Source organism: Zasmidium cellare (assembly GCF_010093935.1).
Source record: "Zasmidium cellare ATCC 36951 unplaced genomic scaffold M409scaffold_1, whole genome shotgun sequence".
Taxonomy (NCBI): Eukaryota; Fungi; Ascomycota; class Dothideomycetes; order Mycosphaerellales; family Mycosphaerellaceae; genus Zasmidium; species Zasmidium cellare.
Genome location: NW_022986945.1, coordinates 535,481 through 556,581, shown reverse-complemented (window position 1 = coordinate 556,581; position 21,101 = coordinate 535,481). Strand labels below are relative to the sequence as shown.

The following is a 21,101-nucleotide window of genomic DNA, read 5'->3' as shown; positions in this document are numbered from 1 at the left end:
CACGGCTGTCTCGCTTGTGGCTGAATCTGACATACCAATTCAAGACCTCGCTTGGAGCTCTGACATGCAAAGGAGAGGGACGACGCAATGTTGCTAGCCACTTGCCTGCATGCGTTGAGCAAAGATGCTCTTTTATCTAAGGAGCATGAGCCGAAACATTGCCAACGACGGCAGCTCCTGAAGACGGCGTGGGAGCTATGCATTCTCATCTATCCTAGCTGACCGTGCGTCCATGTGCACGTTGAGCATTTGTCAATCGCGTTTCGATTCGTCCGGCCGATGTCCAGACTGTCCAAGCGAATGTGTCTTCGCGAGTCTATACATCCTGCTGCGCCGCAGATACCAACATGTTTCAGCAATCGAACGACGCCGCATGTTGGTTGGAAGGTATGTCCGTCTGTCTCTCAATCGACAGCGAGAGAACGAGCAACGTTGGTCGGCAAGCATCAAGTCACACTCCTCTCGAATACGCTGTTCAGAAACACCACCAAATCATCGACGCCCTTCGGTTCGTTCAACCAATGCCCACCGTCTTCATACAGCTCCCATTCGACCACCATCCCTACATTCCTCAAGCAGTCCCTCAGTTCCTCCCCAAACCTGACACCAATCACCTCATCATCCTCGCAATGGCCCAGAAAAACAGGAGTCTTCACCGCCTCCGCCTTAACCACAGAACCAAGCGAATCAGGCTGTGGCAACCACCCACACAAACCAACAAACCCTCCAACCCCCATCTCCAGCCCCAACAACGCATGAATGCCCACCGCACATCCTTGGCTAATCCCCCCAACTACGACATTCCCAGACCTAACAGCCCTCGCCTCCCTCGCCACAACCTCCTGCACCCTCGCAATCGCTCCTTCAAGATCCTGCTCCCCTTCTCGCTCGTGCACGTCTTCCGTAGACCACATGTCGAACCATTGAGACATTTCACACCCGAAACGTTTGGAAGGAACGAGTGGTGCGGTAGGGAAGACCCAGCGTACGCCAGGGAAGATGTCTTGCAGATGGCGCCCGTCTGACGCCTGGCTTTCGAGGAACTCGGCCGCGAATTCTTTGGCCGTGCTGTCGCGGCCGTGGAGGAGGATTATTGTGTGAGTGTGTGTTGAGGTTGGAGGGAGGGCTTGCATCCTTACTGTCTAGTCGACGCCTCTCCGCGTCGTGTTTGAGGAGAAACAATATCTCAGTCTTGTTCGCTATGTGCTTTCGATGGGATTTGAATTTTCGTCGACCCTATAGTCGTGTTATCTGGTCGGCTGCGCCTCACTCCAATCCACATGCGAAAACGAGTTTTCGTCGTCGAAGCTGTGCAGGTCGTGTCAGCCGCTTCAGCCAGCTGGTACAGCCTCACTTTACGAGAGCCAAGCAAGGATGTGTGCCGAAAACACAAAACACAACAGATAGCACCATTGAAATCTCTCTATTAACCCCATTAATACTCAGGCCACTCCCCATCGACCTCCGCCCTCCAAGCCCGAAACCCACCCCTGATATCCCTAACATTCACGCTCGTCCCCGAAGGTCCTGCACCACCCTCCATCACATCCTGAATCGCCTTCACCGCGAGCTGCGAATCATTCCCATACCGACATACCACGAACAACTCCCTCCCAGCAACATCCATCGGCAGCGCGCCCTTCTGCAACGCCGTCTCAATCCACTTCTGACCGCTGCCGGACCAAGGGACGTTGATGCTCCCGCGCAGAGCACACATGGCGTATTGCGTCTCATCGCGCACGTCGATGAGGATGTTGGAGCCATCGCGAGGGAGGCGAGCGAAGTCTGCGGCGGTGATTCTGGCTTGCGGGGAGAGAAGGTTTATGGGGTGGGTTAGACCGCAGAAGGCTGCGTAATCTAGGGCGCCGTCTGTGAGATGTTGAGAGGTGATTGTGGCCATGGAGGAGCAGGCTGCGCAAGACGCGTGACGAGCTCGCATGCGTATTGTGCGGAATTGAGGGCTGCTGAAGGCTGAGAAGAGGAGCATGCTTGCTCGGGGCGATTCTTGTTGTTCGAACGGTGAGATGCCGTTGCCGTTGACAGAGGGTTTAGAGGGCGATGTGAGCAGTTTGATGGCTTCCAGAGCTTGCAGCACACCCATCACGCCGACCACTGGACCAAGGATCCCGCCTTCGCCGCAGGAGAGAACTGAATCTGCAGGAGGAGGTTTCGGAAAGACGCAGCGGTAGCAAGGTCCGCCTGTGGGGTCACCAGGTGGCTTTGGCGGGTTGTTGAGTACAATTAGTTGGCCTTCTGTCTTCAGAGCCGAAGCCGATACCAGGGGCTTGCCAGCTAACACACAGGTGTCGGAGATGAGGTAGCGTGACGTTGGATGATCTGTACAATCCAGCACCAGATCGTAGGCCGAGAACACATCCGGCGCGGTAGTAGGTGAGAGGTGGAAAGGATGGCGTTCGTAATTGGGGAGGGGATTCAACCTACCGTGTCTGTATCAGAGACCATTGCTTTTCTGGAGGGCATGGATTGTTCGCTCTACGTACTCTCGTAGGTACTCGTACGCGCTCTCCACTTTACTCAGCCCAACTCTCGACGTCGAATGAGCGATCTGCCGGTGAAGATTCGACGCTTCGACCGTATCTCCATCCACCAGTCCTATCGTGCCCACGCCAGCTCCAGCGAGATACGCTGCCGCTGGGCATCCTAATCCTCCACAGCCAACGACCAAGACTTTGGCCTGTTTCAATCGTAGCTGTCCATGCAACCCCACCTCCTTCATGATCATTTGTCTTCCATAACGCTTATACTCCTCCCCACTCAACGGCCACCTCGACCTCACGGGTTCTGGTGCAGGCACAAACTCTTTCTCCGCTCTCCCACTCTCGTGCCGAATGCTGCGCGCGATTTCATCGGGACTGCCTGCTCCGCCAGGCGTAGCTGCCGCGTAGCCTGGGAAGCCATGCAAGTCTTCAGACGTCAACGCTGACAGAGTCTCGCCAATCCATTCAGCAGGGAAGCCGCCTTGGTAGGCCTGCTCGAGGTGCCGGGCGGTTTCGACTCGAGATTCAGCGGCGGAGAGTTGGGCGCGGAGGTTCAAGAGCTGGGATTCGGTAGCGGCGATTTGAGAGTGAAGGAGAGTGATCTGGTCGGTGATGCTTGTGAAGGCCATGGTGATGGTGAGGAAGAAGAGAAGTGACTTGTGAGCGAACCTGAACATTCATCTACAAAAGTGTGGGGTAACGGGCCGCTGCATGGATAAACATTCTGCCGAGAAACCCCCTTGCTCACATGAACCGCATGCATCTGCCGTTACACCTTCACGTAACAGATCGCCCCTGGGGAAATTCCTTTCATCGATGGTTCTTGCCGCGGTGATACAATAATGACTGAACAATATCTGGCGCAGTTTTGAGGGCTTCCATCAATGCGCGATTGTATCTTCATTTATGAACGAGCTCGGGGGCGGCAAGAGCCTCATACACCTATTTACTTGCGATCTTTGCCTCTCCGCATCGGTTGAAGCCAGCCAGCATGCTGGAGAATCTGGATCCAGTTGTTCTCCCGCAACAAGTCGGGGGTGAAGGCTGGGACTTCTGAGCGCATCGCAGTCGAACCTGATATCAGTGCCTGAATCCAAGTGGCGCTGGACCTCATTTTAAGTCTTTGTCCTGCGATGAGGAGGTACTTTGGCGCAGCTGGGCTTGACAATCCTCACGTAGTGCGGTATCCAAGCCCTACAGGCGGACTCACATGTGATCGAATCGATGCCAGTTCGTCCGATCATCATAGACCACGTGTGTGGCCACTTTCTATACAGAGAATTCTCTTGCAGCCCCTGGCAACAGCAAACATACATCTACAAGCGCATCCTCAACCAGCATGCCCATTCGCGTCCGTCGCCGTGATCTTAGGGCCATGGAGATGCTTCCCCACAAAGGCATCCCACCTAGGTCCGCCCATCTCCTCTCTGGCTCTTCTCTGCAGCACCAACTTCTGCGCAGCTTGCTTGAGCATCGTGCTTGGTGGTGCATAAGAGTCGATGTTGGGGTTGAAGGGTCGAGTGAGGTAATCGTCAGTTGCGTCTTCCATCCTCGTCAAGCTGGCGCCTCCAGGTACAGTGATCTTCTGTTCTGTCTTGGGGTCAAACCACTGGCCACGTTCCCAGTCGTCGAGGGCCATGTTCTGGAGACCTTCCGAGACGTTGAGTCGTTTGTACCATGTGTGTTCGCCGTGTGCGTACTCTCGCATTTGCTTGTGTTGCTTTTCTCCCTCGGTGTACTTGATTAAAAGGTTCTGAATGACAGCGCGCTTCTCGAGAAACTTGCTGACGATGGGAACGCGGCCTATAGGTGACGTCCAACCTTCTGAGAAGCCGTCATGCGTCTGGTCTGGTCGTCCGGTGCCCACAGAGAGCATTAGTGCAGGCGAGTTTGCACGTCCTTCGTAAAGAGCATGGAACTCACTCAATGCAGCACCGCTAGGGTTGTTCTCGCGAATTCCGCCATCTTTGAATGATTTCTCAACATTATCGACTTCTGCTTTGATGAGTTCGAAATAGAACGGAGCTGCAGTTGTCGCTCGAGTGACCTTCCAGATAGGTATGGGGTCAGCGCCTTCGTTATAGCGGGTGATCCAGTTCGGTGCGTTCTCTGAGTAGTAGTGAGGGTATGAACGCAGAAGGTAGGCTTCGGAAATGTTCTCGTCATGTGTCGCAGTCAGACAGCAAGACTGGCAGACTCGTGGTTGATCGACATCGAAAGGCACTGGTTTTGACAGGATCTCATCGAACTTGGCGACATCCCAAGGGTGAAGGTCGTTGCCATCGCAGTTTTCGTGTTCGTGGCATCGGCTGCTGACGATGTCTCGTACAGCTTTCTCGAGCGGCTCGTGGTAGTACTTCGTCATGAGTGGAACTCTGCTTCTTCTCTTCCCGAACAAATCGTCGCCGACTTTTCGATAAAGCTCCAAGCCTTCCGTGACCGTCATTCGCAGTCGACCAAGAATGGTGGCTATCAGACCTCCAGTCGATGTGCCATACATGAAGTCGAAGTAGTGACATGGTAATAGCTCCTCTTCTGATAGTGACTTCCTGGTGGAAATGTCCGCAGTCATAGAATCCTGTGCTGTTGTTTGTAGCACAGCAGCGGGTGCCGTTGCCGTCCCGTCGAGCTCTGTATTGACGCCATGTTGCCCTTCTCCCACATCTGGATCGTTGCCAAGGTTGCGGTGATGTCCACTTCTACCACGAACAGCTCCACCTGCTGCCTGTCCTTCGCTTTCGGTCCCAAAGTAAGATGTCGGGCTGTCTGTCCTCACTTCTATCGTTGCGTTATCGTACTCTTGCTCGTACAGCCATATCTCATGCATCAGGGCTTTCAAGATCAACAAGCTGCTGTAGCCACGGATCCCTCCACCATCGAGCGTAAGAATGCAGGGATGCCATGGATCTTCAACTCCACGCGCCCAGACTCTGCCTGCCTTTTCTGAGTCCTCCGTTTCCGCTCTTCGAGGCGCACTTGGTGCGCGACTGGAAGCCCGTGTCTGCGAGCCCGAAGGCGCAGACAGTGTTGCCGTACTCTCTTCCATGCGGCCTTCCGTGGACGAGAAGACCTCCCACGGCTTGACTGGGATAGAATCCACTTTGACGGCGCCTCTATGGGCGGCGGTGTATCTTTGTATCTCCCAGAACGATCCGTCTTTTCTTTGACCAAAGCTTGTCGATGTAGTTGAGGTCGCGGGGGTAGGTCAAATGATCGGACCTAATCAGATGAGCCTCGACGATGCGGGATTAATGAAATTGCTTTCTGCGTGATGCTCGAAACGACTGTCGAGGAAGCAAGGAGAGGTAGAAAGTTCGACGATGAGAAGATCACATGGAACGAGGTGTCGCGGAATGTACGTCAACTGGTGAGACCGGGAGGAGCTTCTGGAGTGTATGACTGTCGTTGTTTGGGCTGCCTGTTCTCTGGGAGTCGGAAGGGTTCTTTGTAATGGAACGCGATGTGAATGCAACGCTCCCACGCTATGCAGCAGGCTATTCGCTATTATGAGGGAAGCAAACGATTGGGACAAGAGCAAACATCGCCCAGCGAAGGGTGATGGGAAAGGTTGCAGCCAGAAACATAGCCCCGTGAACCCGTGACGGCCTCGCGCCGGTAGTGGAAGACTGGCGTGGACGACCCGCCCCGAAGATGATCTTCGTATCCCTAGAGAGCTTAGCGGCTGTGGCTCAGGCAATGGGGCTGCAGGAACAATCTCCAATTCGAAGCAATTCTCTGTCAGAAGCCTCAGGCAGGCGATGTGCTTGCATGTTCAGCTGTCTCGAGTCAAAGTCGAACAAGAGGGGCCGTCGACCTGGTTGGTACGCCCTTCAGGAACGGTGCGACGTGTGTACACTTCAGTTGTTGGCCAAGTGCTCGGTTTGGGACCGCCATTGCGGTACAAAGCACATCTGGGAACGGTTCGCTAGGCGTATGACTCGAATGAATGAGCGATTGGGCTACCACTAGATCCCTTTCGAATCGATGTGCTGTTTGTGAATCGGTGGCAAGTTGATATGTTGTCTTCCGATCCTGGGCGATACTTGCAGGAGCTGCGCCACATCATTCACTTCACGAGAGCGGCCCGTGCACTAGCCAAGCCCGATGACGAACCTCAGCACCTCTCCAAGCGCGAAGTGCAACCAGTCACCTGTTCACTCGAACGACACAACACACGGCCAGATCTCTCATCGCTCTCGCTCAACGCTTAGAATCGGTCCCTTGCTTGCCTGAGTCTTCAGCTGACATAGACAACCGCGGCCTACATAGCGCCCGCCAGCCGTCGCCGAAGCAGTTTGTTTGTCTCCAAACCTGCCAACACCTACGCCCTGTCTCAGGCAGTCGCTTTTACGACCACCAAAGTCGCCCTTTGAAAGAATTCATTATACTACCCAATATATCCGTGACTCACCTATCCACGTATCTGGAGGCCGCCGAACAGGTCACGAGGCGCAAAATGAGCGCGACCACGCAAACAGAGCCGCCCACGCTCAAAACCGACACCGGCCTCACGGCGTCTACACATAGCTCGACGAGCAGCGCAGAGCGATATCGCCTCGATGAGTTCGACACAAATCCCATCCTGCTGTATAAGTACAGAGGTGGGCTGCAGACTTCGTCGCAGAAGGATCTGTGCGCATGGCTGGACAAAGGTATGCAAATCGCGAAGAAGCTGCTACTTTCCCGTGACCGCCCAGCTGACGTGTATGGTGCGACAGATGAGAATTTCCGCGTGACCAAGAAGTCCATACCACGGTTATGTTCTTACATCGATGTGAAGCGCCACGACCTCTATCTACCAGAAGAGAAGGAACAGTACAGCAGTCTGCCCAACTTCGACTCTTCGCTCGCATCCGTCAAGATCCCGTCGCAGGCATACTGGAGCAGGCTGTTCTTGGGAGGCTACGATAACTTGTTCATCGTGTCGCCTGAGACGAGTCCTAACTCGAGTGTCGCCAGCGGTGACAGCAAGCGCTCGAGTCCGACGTCGACTTGGGGCCAGAACAGCGAGGAAGACGCAAGGACTGGCGCAGCACAGGATGCGCAGCAGTCGCAATAGTGCAACGTCTTTGCGTTGACATAACTGCTCCTTCTCTGATAGCGGTTCAGCGTAGGTCGTCTGGCGTTTGGGATGGGAAGATACCAGGATACGGGCCCTTCGAGGCATGAGTTGGCTCTTCGAGGGCTTTACGATGGAGTTATGGATCAGTTCGAAATGCGTAATGAAAATTTGCAGGCTTGTCGCACCCTACTCTCCACTTGTGCATTTCAAGATCTACCCTCGCCATGTTACACCTTACTCATTCTGCTAACCATCGCCAGAATGAATCAAGCCAGTCACATTGCACGGAGCACTCAACTCACAACGCATCCTCCAACCCCTTCCTCAACCCCTTCACCCCATCTCCACCCTCCCCTCAAACCCCCCAACCAACTCCTCCACCAAAGCCCCCACCATAACACCCCCCGGATCATGATCTGGATTCACCTCCGCAACACACAACCCTCCACACCTCCGACTCCCCAGAAACGTCCTCACCGCCGCCAACACGCCCTCAAACCCCACCCCGGTGCGATTCCCCACATTCGCCAGCGGAAAAAGCGTCGCATCGATCGCATCAACATCCAGATGCAGCAGGAAACAATCCACGCCCTGCGCCTCGAACCACGCGAGGGCTTCCTCCGCCGCGCCGACGGGGTTCCGCGCTACGCTCGAGGATGTGAAGACGCGGTAGCCTTCGTCGAAGAGGTATGCGAGTTGCGGACGGGTGTTGCCCTGCAAGGCCGCGTTCAGTCCAAACAACACCGTGTTCCCCGCATCACAGACCCCTCTCCCATCTGGGCGCGTGAAGGGTTTCATACTCTCCAGTGCGCCTTCGCGCATGGTCAGGTGCGTGAAGGTCATGCTGGCGAGGTTGTAGGAGGCCCATGGTTCGTTGGGGATGGTGAGGTCGCAGTCGCCGTCGAGGTAGAGGAGGCCGATCGTCTTGCCTTGCAGCGTGTTCGTGTTCCAGAACGCAGAGAGGATGGCGGGCACGATGTTGCATTCGCCGCCGACGATGAGGGGAAACGGAGGAGTATCAGAGTCGGTTTGGAGGACTCTGCTCACAGCCTCCTCAACTCGACGATTCACCTCCACATTAGCCTCCTCATTACGAACTCCATTCTCCGAAATCTCAGCATCAAAAGTCCATACTCGAGGTCCATCCGGCAGGGCATTGATATCCTCGACATCGTAACCCACTTTCGTCAATTTCCCAGCAAGTTCTGCTGCTTGGAATGCCTCTGGCGCGAGCGATTTGCCTTTGATCATGGATCCAACGTCCGAAGGCACGTTGATGATTCTGATGGCTTGCGAGCGCGGCATCGTGACATGTTTCGTGGTGGATGTTCAGACGTCTGATGTTGTCAGTGCGAGTCACACTTTCTTTTATCGTCCCATTTCATCTCTGTCTGGTGTACGAGAATCGATTCCAGCCCTGACAAGCTGCTTCTCGCCTCCATGTACCTATGCAGCCACATACGCCCTACCAGTTAGCCATCAGCCACGTTGACTGATCATGACAGCACAATCGGGCTTCAGGTGATTGTCCCTCCGGCGAAAGAGGTGAGAGCACAGTCAACTGCTACTATTTTCGTCCGCGTTGATGCAATATGGGTATCAAAGCGCTTCTTATTATTGTTACATCATTTGCTAAACTGAACCGTCCGCTGTAGTACCGGACCACAGGTGCATCTCATCCTCAAAGACACTGATGCAGTTGGAAGCAAGTTTTTTAGACCCATTGCGCTCCATCGTGTATTCCCATTCTCGTCGTGCCACCGACTGGGCCTTGCCTGTCATTGCTTGCATCGTATCGTACACGTGATATCTACCATGCAACTTCCTGCCCGTCTCATCGCGACGTCTGCCTCGTCATCCCAGCAGCACAGCTACTGTTCGTCCAGTGCATGTTGAGATCGTCCACGTAGAAAGTCCGTGGCTCGTTGTCCACGATTGCCCGGAATTGGATGCCGCTCAGGCTTCTGAACGAGTCCGGGAAAGCGACCTCCACCATGCTGCAATTGTGTGAGCATGCCGGGATGGTGTAATTCTGGGACGCAATTGGCGTCTCGTCATTCGCCTGAGCATTCCAGGCGTAACCGGTGGCCTCTATCGTGCAGTCATCTGGTCCAGGGTTGTCGCAGCCAAGATAGGCATTATTGGCATCGAACCAGAAGGCTGGAGAATCGTCGTTGTAGGCACCGCCGAACTCACCAGGCTCCACATTGTTCGTGCCAGTGCTGTTACGATCCCAGCCGGTCCTCATGGGATTGGCAAAGGCTGCAAGGTATGGAGATGAGGCGGGAGAGTACGGCTCTGCCGGTGCTGGAGCATACACGTAACCATCGCTGAAGTAGAGATGGTGATAAGGTCGGCCATTGAATGTGACAGGCGGATATGTGCCAAGGTCGGTGGCATTCGTCTGATTCTGTGACTGCCGCTTGGATGGATCATACCTCGGCAAGTCGTCGAAATCCATTGTGAAGTTGCCTTGCTCACCACATCCAGCAGATGGCGTTGCCGTGGCCGAGTGTGGAGGGAAGGGGTTGCTGAAGCTGGAAGATGAAGTGGTCCGCGTGGCCGACAAGGACGTGGAAGGAGTAGACGAGCTGCTGCTTGCCGCGGTCGAGCTGTGCGCGGATGTGTGGGACGACGTTGATTGAGATGACTTGGATGCAGTGCTGGATGCCGCGGCGGAAACGACAGCTGTGGATGTTCTCGCCGTAGACGAGCCATAGCCGCTAGCCGAAGTTGCCCTGGAGGCATTTGATGTGGTCGTGCGAGAACTGGCGACTTGACTTGACGTTGACGCAGGCTGCAAAGTGATCAAATCCGTCGAGCTCTGACCACTGAGTGTTGTCGAGCTGTTAAATCCTGGAGACATTGGGGTAGTCTCAGAGGGCGAGGCGGACAAAGTCAAAGTAGTACCATGTCCACTCACAAACGAGGTGACGAGGACCTCACTGTTCGACGTCGAGCTGGTAGATGTGGAGGTTCTGTTAAATCCTGACGACGTCGGCGTGGAACCTGCTGTCGTGCTGTTAACTGTAATTGTGGTGGGGACGCCGGAAACAACAGTCGTAAGGGTGGCAATGGTCCAAGGCGGAGAAGGTTTGGAGCTTGTCGACGTCGAGCTGGAGCTGCTGCTTGCACTCGACAAGGCCGTGGTGCTCAAGGAGGCAGCACCGGGATTGGCGAGATTGCTGGACAGATCTGATGGTGAAGTGGCGGGAGGAGCTTGTGCAGAGATAGTACTCGTCATCGAGACAGGCCCGCTCGCTGGGTTGACGCTCGGTGTGGCAGCTACGGAGCTGGGATCTTGCAGACTCAAGCTGGTGCTGAGGAAGACCGGCTCACTCTGAACAGTATGCGTTAGGGTCACGGGCTGGCCAGTGAGAAGAGTCGACCCTCCGTCCGCCGAAACGATGGCAGATGGCTGGATAGTCTGCGTGATCGTAGCCCCGATAGTTGTAGTGAGATACAGCGTGGAAGTAGCTGCTGTTGAGCTGACATTCAGAACGACAAGCTCGGTCTCCGTGGTGGTGATAGGCTTGGGTGGCGCCTGCGTCTGCTCAATGACAGGTTGGGAGCTTGTGGCATTCCAACCGCCAGTGTTTGTGCCAGCAAACGACGTGGGCGATGAGACTCGAGATAGCGTGACCGTCGAATACTGCGTGTCAAACAGTGTGGTCGTCAACTCTGGGCTGTAGCTGAAAGTCGTCGAGCTAAGAGCTGGTCCGCTGAAAGTAGCCATGGGAGAAATAGTTGCTGAATCCACGCTCGGTTGCACCGTCTTGGTATTGGTAATCGTAGAGGTACTTCTGATGGTCGTGGTCACATCCTGCTCTGAAAGGGTCGCAGGTATTGGAACAACTTGGACGGAAGAGACGGTACTTGCGAGTGGCTTGCCAGAATCCGGTGTAATGTTGTTCAGCCAGCTTGTGGTTCCGTCAATGACGACGTAAGGGAAGACACCAGCTGTTGATTCCGAGGTTGGTGGGACAGTGACCGTGGTAAAGACTGTGTAACCAATCGTCGTCGTCGAGATGATCAGAGATGGCGTCGAGGGGCTAGCCGCGGCGGGAGCAGCTTCAGATGAGCTGAAGGGCATGTAGACGACCGTGGTCATCGTCACTGTGGTTGGGGCATAGATCGTGGTGCCGACCGTCGTGCCCAGCGATGTCACGTCGCATGAAGTGGCGTTAACCCTGATGGCGGAAAGTAAGTACTCGAGCAAGACGTACAAAGAACCAAAAGCAAGAAGAGCGTAGATGGTGAGTGTGATCAGGGTGTGCCAGTTCAGTCGCGCTCGAAGCCAAGGCCGTGTCTCGAGAGCGGGAGGAGCAGTATTTATCGAAGGTTTGGATATCGAGGCTGGCGGAACGACCTCCAGAGCGGAATCCTTGCGGGTGTTTTGCCCCTCTTTATTGTTCGCTGTTCCAGATTCCTCCACGTGTGATGCACTGATGTCTCGCCGTGTTCCCCGCTTCCTCATTGAACCCATGTCGATGGCTGCCAAGACATGTGAAGATGAGGTTGACATATTTGTATTGCCGGCTGAATTTGTGGCTGATGCAAGGTGGGTGAATGCTGGTGGAAGTCTTGTTTGAGTGGTGAATGTCGGTGTCGTCGAGATTCGGCCTTTCGAAGTGACAAGAGGCGACGGAACCCCAGATCCAGGCAGTCTCGGTGGGCATGTATGTGGAGGTGCTGTATGAGATGGAAAGACTTACCCATGGCCAATGGAGCCTGACGGGGAGTAGCCGGTCGGTGGGCAGGTGAAGGTGCCGTTCCAGAAGGTGGTTGAATTGAGGCGGGCGGACGCGGCGGTCGCGAGGGCGGCGATGGCCAGCGACCTCATGGCGGCGTTTGAAGGTGTTGGGGGAATAACGAGTGACTGTGGGTGAGTGCAGTGAAAGGAATGACTAGAGGTGGTGGGCGAAAGTGAGAGGAAGGGGGAGGAAGAACGAGTGTGGTGGTGGAGGACGTCCAGGTGCAAGTCGCTCGTCGTCTTCGCTGCTTGACAAATGCTGCCGCGTTGTGGGAAGTCGTGGAACGAGCCGGGCTAGCGTTTTAGCTATGCGGGAAGCTGCGAGCCGTGAGTGCTTCCAAATGAGGCAGGAACGGAGATGTTGTCAGATGTGTTTCTTGATTGCATGAACAACAACAAATCGACAGTAGCTGATCAGATGATCATACCGTTCTTGAGCCCAGGAGAAAATATCACATGAAGGTCCTTCCTATGTCCTGTTTTCCATCACGTCTTCTCTACCCACGTGTAGCACGAGCAAACGGAACACAAGACGGACGGCCCGGTCATGCCAAATGCGAGATGAGCGGAGTACAGGCCTGCAATCTCCCGTCGTGCTCTAAGATTCGATACGCGCTTCGCCGCCGGGTTCGTTGGGCCTTCAAACGATTCTGTACCTTCACTTGAACTGGCCTTGTAGACATTGAATGTTGCTGAAACAACAGCTGGGCGAACAGCAATACCTGTCCCACATACCACCCTTTTTCAGTCCGTAAGATTGCATGACACCGGTGTTTGGTCCTCTGCCCACTCTGCCTCCCACAATCATGAGGTTCTGGACGGCCCGCTGCTGTAGAACAAGGCGTCAGGGGCTCGTGCGTGTTCGTCGCGGTCTGGAAGCTAAGGCTACATGTATTGTGCCAGGCACCATCGATGTTAGCACAACGATATTTTGCACGCCTCCTGCGATGCTGATGAGTTCGCTGAGTTCGCTGCACTGGAGGTCCTGTTCAGCACCCGGCCCATCTTGTACGCTCTTGCTGGCCCCTTCAAAGATATCCTCAATACTCTTCGCCTTATTGTGCTCTGTACCACATGCATGCAAGCAGACCAATCTTTCTTCCTTTCCATGCTCTTTGGTCCTCTCCATCCCACGTCCGGCCTCCAGAAGCTGCGCGGGTGTGAGACAAGTAGCCAGATGATAACCCTCTCATGATGTGGCGATGACAGCTCCATCACGCTCACCGCCACCACGCCCATCGACCTGCACAGCCATTTTTTGTTCTCCTCTCCGTCGCCGCGACAATACAGCGTCAACTGCGGCTGGCAATATTCGGCACAGCTCGAGGAGGAGGTGAGGTTGGTGTGCAATCTAAGGTTCAGCAGCGGATCCAAGCAAGCGCCAATTTCCGACCCCGACTCTCTTCAACTGCCGCCCGCCATTCATCAGTCGAAGCACCTCACTTCTGGCATTATTCTGCCATACCAGGCCTTTGATACAATTTCCGATCTCTTCTCGACAAGCTCGCCGGCACATTCAGCTCTGCCATTAACCGTTCGGTCACCGTCATTCACGTCTTCACACTCGCATACAACAGATCTCGAATCCACGCCAACCGTGCTGCTATCTCGAGCCCCGCAAATCCCCGCTGCAGATACGACTTTGGTGCGACGCAGCATGTGATATTGGTAACACACGCGACCTACTTCTCAAATTCGCCATGAGCGCCTTCAACCAGCCGCTACACTCGCCGCCACCCACCGCCAACGGCAACGGTACGCCCGTCCCTCCACAGCCACAGCATCAATCCCGACCCTCGACCTCGAATTCTGCGCAGACATCCAGAATGCACCACGACCGACAGAATGGCGCAATGCCTATACAGCGCCCATTCCCGGCGATGCAGGGTGAGGGCGGCATACCACTGCGCATGGCTGCCAGCCCACCCAAGAACAAGAGTGAGTTGTGGAAGAGTCATATCAAGTAGAAGTGAGTGCTAAGAGCAGATACCAGACACACAGCATGTCCCGTGCAAGTTCTTCCTCCAAGGCCAGTGTCAAGCTGGCCAGATGTGTCCATTCTCCCATGACATCGAATCCACCACCAGGCCGGCGCCTTGCAAGTACTTCGCCAAAGGTGGTTGCAAATTCGGCAGAAAATGCGCTCTTCTCCACATCACACAAGACGGCACGGTCGTAAACCGAATGCCGATGGCGCCTCCAGCCCAATACTACCCACCACAACACCCCTCAACCTTCGGCCAAGCACCGCCAGGATTGTTGTCCATGCAAGCCCAAGGTCTTGAGCAGAGATCAAATGGTGATGGCCCGCAACCGGAGCTCGAGCACTACCAATACGCATCGCGAAATGGCTATGACGGACACTCGATAGACATGACTTACACATCAGCCTCGCCGAAGTACGGTTCACCTCCTCAAAACGAGCGAATGGCGACGTCACCTCCTCAGAAGGGCCTTTCTGTGCTCGATGCGCCATTACCGAACTCATTCGATAGCAACGGTGTCTCGTACGCAGCTAGAAACGGACCTTTCGCGGCATCGGTGCCGTCAAAGTGGGACTTTGAGTCTCCTCCTTCCTCTCTGCCTCGAATGGCGCACCTGGGCAACACAGCACTACGAGATCTTCACAATTCCGCATATCCCGAACGTGGCATTAACAATGTGATCAACTCCAGCATGGGCTCGTCACCGCCAAGTGGAAACGATGAACCTATCTCGTTTGAGAAGAGACCACTACATTCGGACCGTCTGCGAGGATCACGAGCACTCATGTCCGCTAGCCTCGGAACGAGACCGCCGGTCCACTTCGAAGACTCGGAGGACGATGGTGATACTGACGACGAGAAGGATTTGCTACCATCCAGCCTGCACGACCTCATCCCAGACGGAAAGTCGAGGCGGGACTCGAGGCCACGAAACAACGAAGACAACAAACCAGCATCATTCCTGGCTGCGCAACGACGCACCATCTCTCACCAAGGCACACCATCTGACAGCAAAGCCGGTACGCCCTTCTCCTCAAGCCCATCACGATACTCTGGCATGTTTGCACGGACCGCGATGCGAGATGGAGTAGGGCACGTGGGCTCACCGCTTCGAGACTCCTCTTTTCCAACTTCCAACCCTATCAACAGCTCAACCAACGGCGAACTCAGTCCAAGTGTGAGCAGTCCTCCAAAGCAAGCGAGCATGAGCATGCTCACGCAAGAGCTGCAGCGGACGAAGCTCGACGCAGCACGCTCCGTATCGGGTCCGCAAGCGCCAGTCCCGTCACGCACCTTGTCGAATGGCTCCACTGGTCGAGCGAGCATGGACCGCGCCTTGAGTACCAACAGCGTGGGGCAGCGGATAGAAGAGGATCAGGAAGTGTTTGACATGGACTTTGAGCCAAAGTCCAACACGAACGGCGGATTCGGGCCCGTGGGAGGTGGTCGGACGTCGAAGTGAGGCTTCACGACTTTTGCATTTCTAGCGGCATCTTGGGCTTCGGGGCGGCACGAGCTCAAGGCACGAACTGACGAGGCACGACATCAAAACATAATTAATCGACAAGCGACGGCGCAGGTGGTTGATAAACATTGGCGAGCATGAAATATCAGCATTGGAGTGGCGTTCTCAACAACAGGTAGAACGACTGCGGTCTTGGAGTGAGACATGGAGGAGAGATTGGAAGGTGAGGCACGGAGAAGAGTCGTGATAGTGAGTTGTTATTTTGAAGCGCACATAGCATTCATGTGATGCACGACGCAACTGGAGCAATGAGATCTTGCAATTTCAATTTGTCGTCGAAAGCAAACTATTGGCAGTGAGTGAATCTGAAACAGATATCACGTGCGATTGCTGTAACATCCCTGTCTCTGTCGCTCAAAGGAAGGAGCTTTGATTGGTCGCAGCTGCCTTTCAGGGTCTCGCAGCTGCCTCTAGCGTCATTGTTTACAACTGGCAAGCAAGAAATGTCGTCGCTCTTAAGTACTCACTCCCAAACACCACCTGTTCTCGTGATGCTCACCGCCCGCCACCGACGTCGACATACGCTGTTATGTTCGCTTTAAAGTCGCTGTCGTCTTACCTCTTCGGCCAGACCAACAAGCAGAACATCGTCGAGCTCAACCAGGGCCAGCTGTACATCGTCCGCCCACAAAGCCCCAAAGGCTACAGCGAGCTCATCTTCAAGGACGCCGCCGCGTTCATTCGAAAGACCGGTCAGGACTTCCAGTACCAGCTCGTCATCCAGCGCGCATACGAGGAGGGCGAGGAAGAGCTTTTGGAAGAGGAGAGCGGAGAAGAAGGTGTTATCGATACGCTCGGTGACAAGGACGAGAAGACATTCTTGCTTGACGAAGAGCTGCGCATTCGAGTGGAGAGGAAGCGAGACGGCGAGGTTGTGATCGCGTGGAAGGATCTCTCAGGCGACGAAGGCGACCTGTTCGAGTTCGTTTGCGACGGATCGGTCAGACCAGAGAGTGCGACAGCGTTCGATCTGGTCGCAAAGCAGTGTCAGTACGAACGGAAATATCGCAGAAGCCACGAGCAGGCCACCGAGCGGGATCTTAAGGAGTTTGCGTTCGACGACGAGCCGGAGATCCCTGCTGCGAGCCCCCTCTCCAGCCAACCTTCGCGCTCACCTGCAATCTCACCCATCGCGCGCTCACTGAACGACTTGAGAGAAGACAGCCCCAGCATGGCGCGAGACTCGTCCAAGAAGGCGCTTGTCCCGCAGTCCAGGACACTGGACCAGACGCCGACCAAAGCGCCTGCACCGCGCCAAGCTCCAGAAAGCAAGGAAGTGCTGGCTAGCGAGGAGGCCGAGCTTCACTTGTTCGACTTCCAGTCAGGCACGTTCATTCTTCAAGATCAAGATGTCCAGGCCATTGTCTACGAGACGGGAAACTGGACATACTGGCTACAGATCACAGGCAACAAGCAGCAGTGGCTTGGTCAAGAGGTGGTCCCAGACATCAATCCGGTCTTCAACTTCGAATACCTCAGCTTCATCTTCAATCACTACGCTGAAGATGGATCGGCATACTCCTGGCTCCTCAAGTTCAAGGATCGCGAGACGGAAGAGAAGTTTCAAGAGGGCTTGATGCAGGCACTGTGGGAACATCTGAACCATGCCAAATGGCGCAAGGCCGTCCAAGATGCCGACAGAGACTATGTTCTCGACTCCTTCAACGATCTCGTACTGGAAGATGAGAAAGACGATGAGCGGGAGCGCGAGGCCGCTGAAGAGGACGAAGAGGAAGACGAGTTTGAAGATGCGGTCGATCGAGCAGCCACACCAGACTTTGACGAGGACGAAGACGAGGATGAGGCAGAGCACCTTGGCGACGACGGCAAAGTCAATAAGCTGCTTGCCGTTGGAGCAAAGATTGATCGATCATTTGTCGTCCGTGGAGATAAGATTGGTGTGTTCAAGCACACTCCTGACAATCAGCTCGAATTCAGCACTGCCATCAACAAGATCGCAACACCCAAGGGCAAGAGCTTTGCACCATCGAAGGTCATGCTGCACATGTCGGATCGCAACTTGATAATGCAGAACGAAGCGGATCCCACCAGTCTTCACCGGTTGGACCTCGAGACTGGAAAGGTTGTGGACGAGTGGAAAGTCCACGATGACATCCCCGCCAACATCTTCGCGCCTGAGAACAAGTTTGCTCAGACGACTGATGAGCAGACATTCCTCGGTCTTTCGAAGAACGCTTTGTACCGAGTTGATCCACGTCGGAGTGGGAACAAACTCGTCGACGGCGAGCTCAAGCAGTACGTCAGCAAGAACGACTTTTCTGCCGCCGCCACGACCGAGAAGGGTTACATTGCTGTTGCTTCGAACAAGGGAGACATTCGCATGTTTGACCGCCTCGGAATCAACGCAAAGACTGCCCTTCCTGCCCTGGGAGATCCCATCATCGGCCTCGACGTTAGCGCAGACGGATGCTGGGTGCTGGCAACAACTCGTACCTACCTTCTCCTCATCGACGCCTTGCAGAAAGAGGGCAAGAATGAAGGCAAACTCGGCTTCGAAAAAGCTTTCGCAAAAGACAGCAAGCCCCAGCCACGTCGTCTTGCTCTCACTCCCTCGCACGTCGCCCAGTTCCAGCACGAGACGGGCGCTCCTATCTCCTTCACCCCAGCGCGCTTCAACACAGGCGAAGATCAAGAAGAGACCACCATCATCACCGCCACGGGTCCTTTCATCGCGACCTGGTCCCTCAAGAAAGTCCTCGCCGGCCGCAAGGACCCCTACCACATCAAGCGGTACCAAGAAGAAGTCAAAGCCGACAACTTCCGTTTCGGCAGCGACAAGAACATCGTCGTCGCCCTCCCCAACGAAGTCGACATGGTGGCCAAGCGAGCTCTGCAGCGTCCCACGCGCGAGAGCATCATGGCGACGCCGAAGCGTAGCAAAGCCAGAGGCAGCTATCTCAGTAGAAACGAGGTAAGTTCCAAATCTAACCTTTGCAATGCGTTGAAGTAGTTAGACTGACTGATTGATTCGCAGATCGTGAACTCTCCCTATTAATCCCGAACGCCTCGGGAAGGAAAGAAGAAAAGGAACCAATTCTGTTCAAGGCTTACTCACACGTGGTGAGAGAATGGGAAGTCGTCCGAGCTCAAGATTTGAAAGGACGTTAGAGTATCGACCGAGGCGTTCAAACGAAATTCCCCCTGATGGCGCCAGCAGGTTTTAGAACGAAGTTACGAAGTCGTGTGTGTGTTTTTTTTGTGCTCTCGGCGCCGCGGCGGCTGATGGTTTGAGCGGGTTCTTTGCAGTAGTAGTAGTAGTACTAGTAGCTAGTTGATGAATGGAGAGAAGTTAACGAGCATTGATACTGTGGTTTTTCTTTGCCGTGAACCGGTAGTGTTGAAGTTTGGGAAGACTTCAGCTTTGTTTTTGGAAGTCAAGGCATGGGTTGGGTTTGGTGTTTTGTTGATGGTTTGGAAGCGGTGTGTGAATGGGTGAATGAATGTGGTGGGCATCATATCAAGAATGAACCTATATGTATCCTTGGGTTGGAAGAAAATAGGAGATGACAGAATGAGGCCATCAGATGCTTGTGAACACTCAACTCATCCTCACACGACGTCACACGACCTCAACAACTACAGCCCAGCAAAATGCGTGTATGAAGATGGAGACGGAGGGTGGGTGGTGTCGAGGTTGGGATACGATCTTGTAAGATGAAAAAGGCTACCTCGCGAGAAGCAAAACGTCTGTCAAAGTCAGAGCGAGAGATAGGCTGCGAGCATATTTCTCTGAAGAGCACGCGCACTGAGGAGACGACGACCTGCGAACATACCATACCCTAGCCGAAGGGTATGGACGATTTACCGAATGTGAACCTTTCGCCGACGGATTGGAAACGATCGAAAGGGCAGACCCCCATGTCGTGGACTCGCCTATTGAAACGCATTGAAACGAAACATGACAGTTCGTATAACAAACTTCAATCGATCCGACGTTCAAATTTGTTTCATACATTCCTTCGCCGAAACCAAAAAAACGAGCGTTTCATCAAACTCGGCAAGCAGTCGTGAGGGAACCCAGCACGAGCACCCTCCCTAGACCCTTACCCAAGCTTACCCTCACCTAAAACTTGCCACCCTCCGCACACTCAGCCTTCCTCGTCTCAAAGAGCTTGAGAGCCTCCTCGGCGGCCTTGACGCCGGAGAGAGCCATGGCTCCAAAGGTCGGGCCCATGCGGTTGGCGCCGTCGACTTCGGAAAGCTCCATGCCGCCGATGATGAGGCCGGGCGCGATCTCGCGGGTGCCCTTGACGATGGCGTCTTCGGCCGTGTTCATGTCGAGGCCGCGCATGCCGCCGAGGGCGGGGAGGCCGCCCATGGAGACGAGGCGTTTGGCGGAGAAGGCGCCGAAGGGGCCTTGCGTGTCGTTAGTATGAGCTGGTGGGTTGGGTTGATTGTAAGACTTACCGTCGTGGCCGGTGGTGGAGATGATGATAGGGGCGTTGATGGTGTTGGGGTCCATGCAGCTCTGGTCGTCGTGGTGCATGCTCACGAGCGTCCAGTTGGTGACCACGCCTGCGATGCGGATGCCGCCGTTGCCGTCGGTGCGGGTGATCAGGTCCTCGACGGCGGTGGCGTTGAAGAGCTTCACGTTGGGGAACTGCAACACCTTGGACAGCACGGTGCTGGTGAACAGCGCGGCGTGCTTGACCACGACGAAGTTGGACTCGGCACCGTCGTCCTCGTATGGGACACCGAGCTCACGCAGGAAGGCATCGGCTGGCTTGCGCATGACCATTGCGCTGAAGAGCTGGCCGCCGAGCCAGGCACCACCTCCTGGGGCAACACCAGCCTCGACGATGGCGATCTTCAGGTCTGGTCGAGCTTTGGCGAGGCAGTATGCGGAAGAGAGACCGCAGCTTCCAGCGCCGACAATGACAATATCGCTCTCGGCGTATGAGTCCAAGTCTGTGAAGTAGCGCCTGGTCATGGCACGCGAGACCTGGCTCTCACGGATTGGAGCGAAGCTGAAGTCGCTCCACTTGCCTGCCATCTCCTCGATGGATTGAGTCTTGGTCGCACCCTTCACAGGCACGGCTGTGGCATGGGGGAGGTTTGCCACCTTGGAGGCTGGCAGGGTGACGGTGTGGCCATTGGAGGATGGCTCCTGGAAATGCATCATGGCGGGTGGAGACATGTTGACGGTCGTTGATCAAGGACTGCTGTCGTTAGTACTGTCTCCATGGCTTTCTTGGAGATGGGTCATGAGAGCATGATTCTTTGCGCTGGTATTGTCCAGATCAAGTTCGGCCGTCTG

At 54.9% G+C, this 21,101-nt stretch overlaps 8 protein-coding genes across 8 annotated transcripts; 3 read left to right on the top strand and 5 right to left on the bottom strand.

Moving 5' to 3' along the window:
- Positions 1-446: 446 nt before the first annotated feature.
- On the bottom strand, positions 447-1,133 carry M409DRAFT_48547 (uncharacterized protein; the record flags this gene model as incomplete). Its single annotated transcript, XM_033810968.1, has 1 exon — positions 447-1,133. The coding sequence occupies one exon, from the start codon at positions 1,131-1,133 to the stop codon at positions 447-449; it is 687 nt and encodes a 228-aa protein (XP_033674479.1).
- A 302-nt stretch (positions 1,134-1,435) lies between these two features.
- M409DRAFT_61936 (uncharacterized protein) lies at positions 1,436-3,127 on the bottom strand (the record flags this gene model as incomplete). The annotated part of the gene is made up of 3 exons (XM_033814948.1): positions 1,436-2,438; positions 2,502-2,792; positions 2,946-3,127. The coding sequence occupies 3 exons, from the start codon at positions 3,125-3,127 to the stop codon at positions 1,436-1,438; spliced, it is 1,476 nt and encodes a 491-aa protein (XP_033674478.1).
- Positions 3,128-3,828: 701 nt separating this feature from the next.
- M409DRAFT_61935 (uncharacterized protein) lies at positions 3,829-5,544 on the bottom strand (the record flags this gene model as incomplete). Its single annotated transcript, XM_033814947.1, has 1 exon — positions 3,829-5,544. The coding sequence occupies one exon, from the start codon at positions 5,542-5,544 to the stop codon at positions 3,829-3,831; it is 1,716 nt and encodes a 571-aa protein (XP_033674477.1).
- Positions 5,545-6,954: 1,410 nt separating this feature from the next.
- On the top strand, positions 6,955-7,557 carry M409DRAFT_61934 (uncharacterized protein; the record flags this gene model as incomplete). Its single annotated transcript, XM_033814946.1, has 2 exons — positions 6,955-7,150; positions 7,217-7,557. 2 exons carry the CDS (start codon positions 6,955-6,957, stop codon positions 7,555-7,557), a joined length of 537 nt encoding a protein of 178 aa, XP_033674476.1.
- A 336-nt stretch (positions 7,558-7,893) lies between these two features.
- M409DRAFT_15865 (uncharacterized protein) lies at positions 7,894-8,865 on the bottom strand (the record flags this gene model as incomplete). Its single annotated transcript, XM_033803380.1, has 1 exon — positions 7,894-8,865. The coding sequence occupies one exon, from the start codon at positions 8,863-8,865 to the stop codon at positions 7,894-7,896; it is 972 nt and encodes a 323-aa protein (XP_033674475.1).
- A 5,274-nt stretch (positions 8,866-14,139) lies between these two features.
- Positions 14,140-15,760, top strand: M409DRAFT_61933 (uncharacterized protein; the record flags this gene model as incomplete). Its single annotated transcript, XM_033814945.1, has 2 exons — positions 14,140-14,251; positions 14,307-15,760. 2 exons carry the CDS (start codon positions 14,140-14,142, stop codon positions 15,758-15,760), a joined length of 1,566 nt encoding a protein of 521 aa, XP_033674474.1.
- Positions 15,761-16,352: 592 nt separating this feature from the next.
- On the top strand, positions 16,353-18,839 carry M409DRAFT_48541 (uncharacterized protein; the record flags this gene model as incomplete). Its single annotated transcript, XM_033810967.1, has 2 exons — positions 16,353-18,755; positions 18,819-18,839. The coding sequence occupies 2 exons, from the start codon at positions 16,353-16,355 to the stop codon at positions 18,837-18,839; spliced, it is 2,424 nt and encodes an 807-aa protein (XP_033674473.1).
- A 1,068-nt stretch (positions 18,840-19,907) lies between these two features.
- M409DRAFT_35093 (uncharacterized protein) lies at positions 19,908-20,963 on the bottom strand (the record flags this gene model as incomplete). Its single annotated transcript, XM_033810342.1, has 2 exons — positions 19,908-20,200; positions 20,252-20,963. 2 exons carry the CDS (start codon positions 20,961-20,963, stop codon positions 19,908-19,910), a joined length of 1,005 nt encoding a protein of 334 aa, XP_033674472.1.
- Positions 20,964-21,101: the final 138 nt, after the last annotated feature.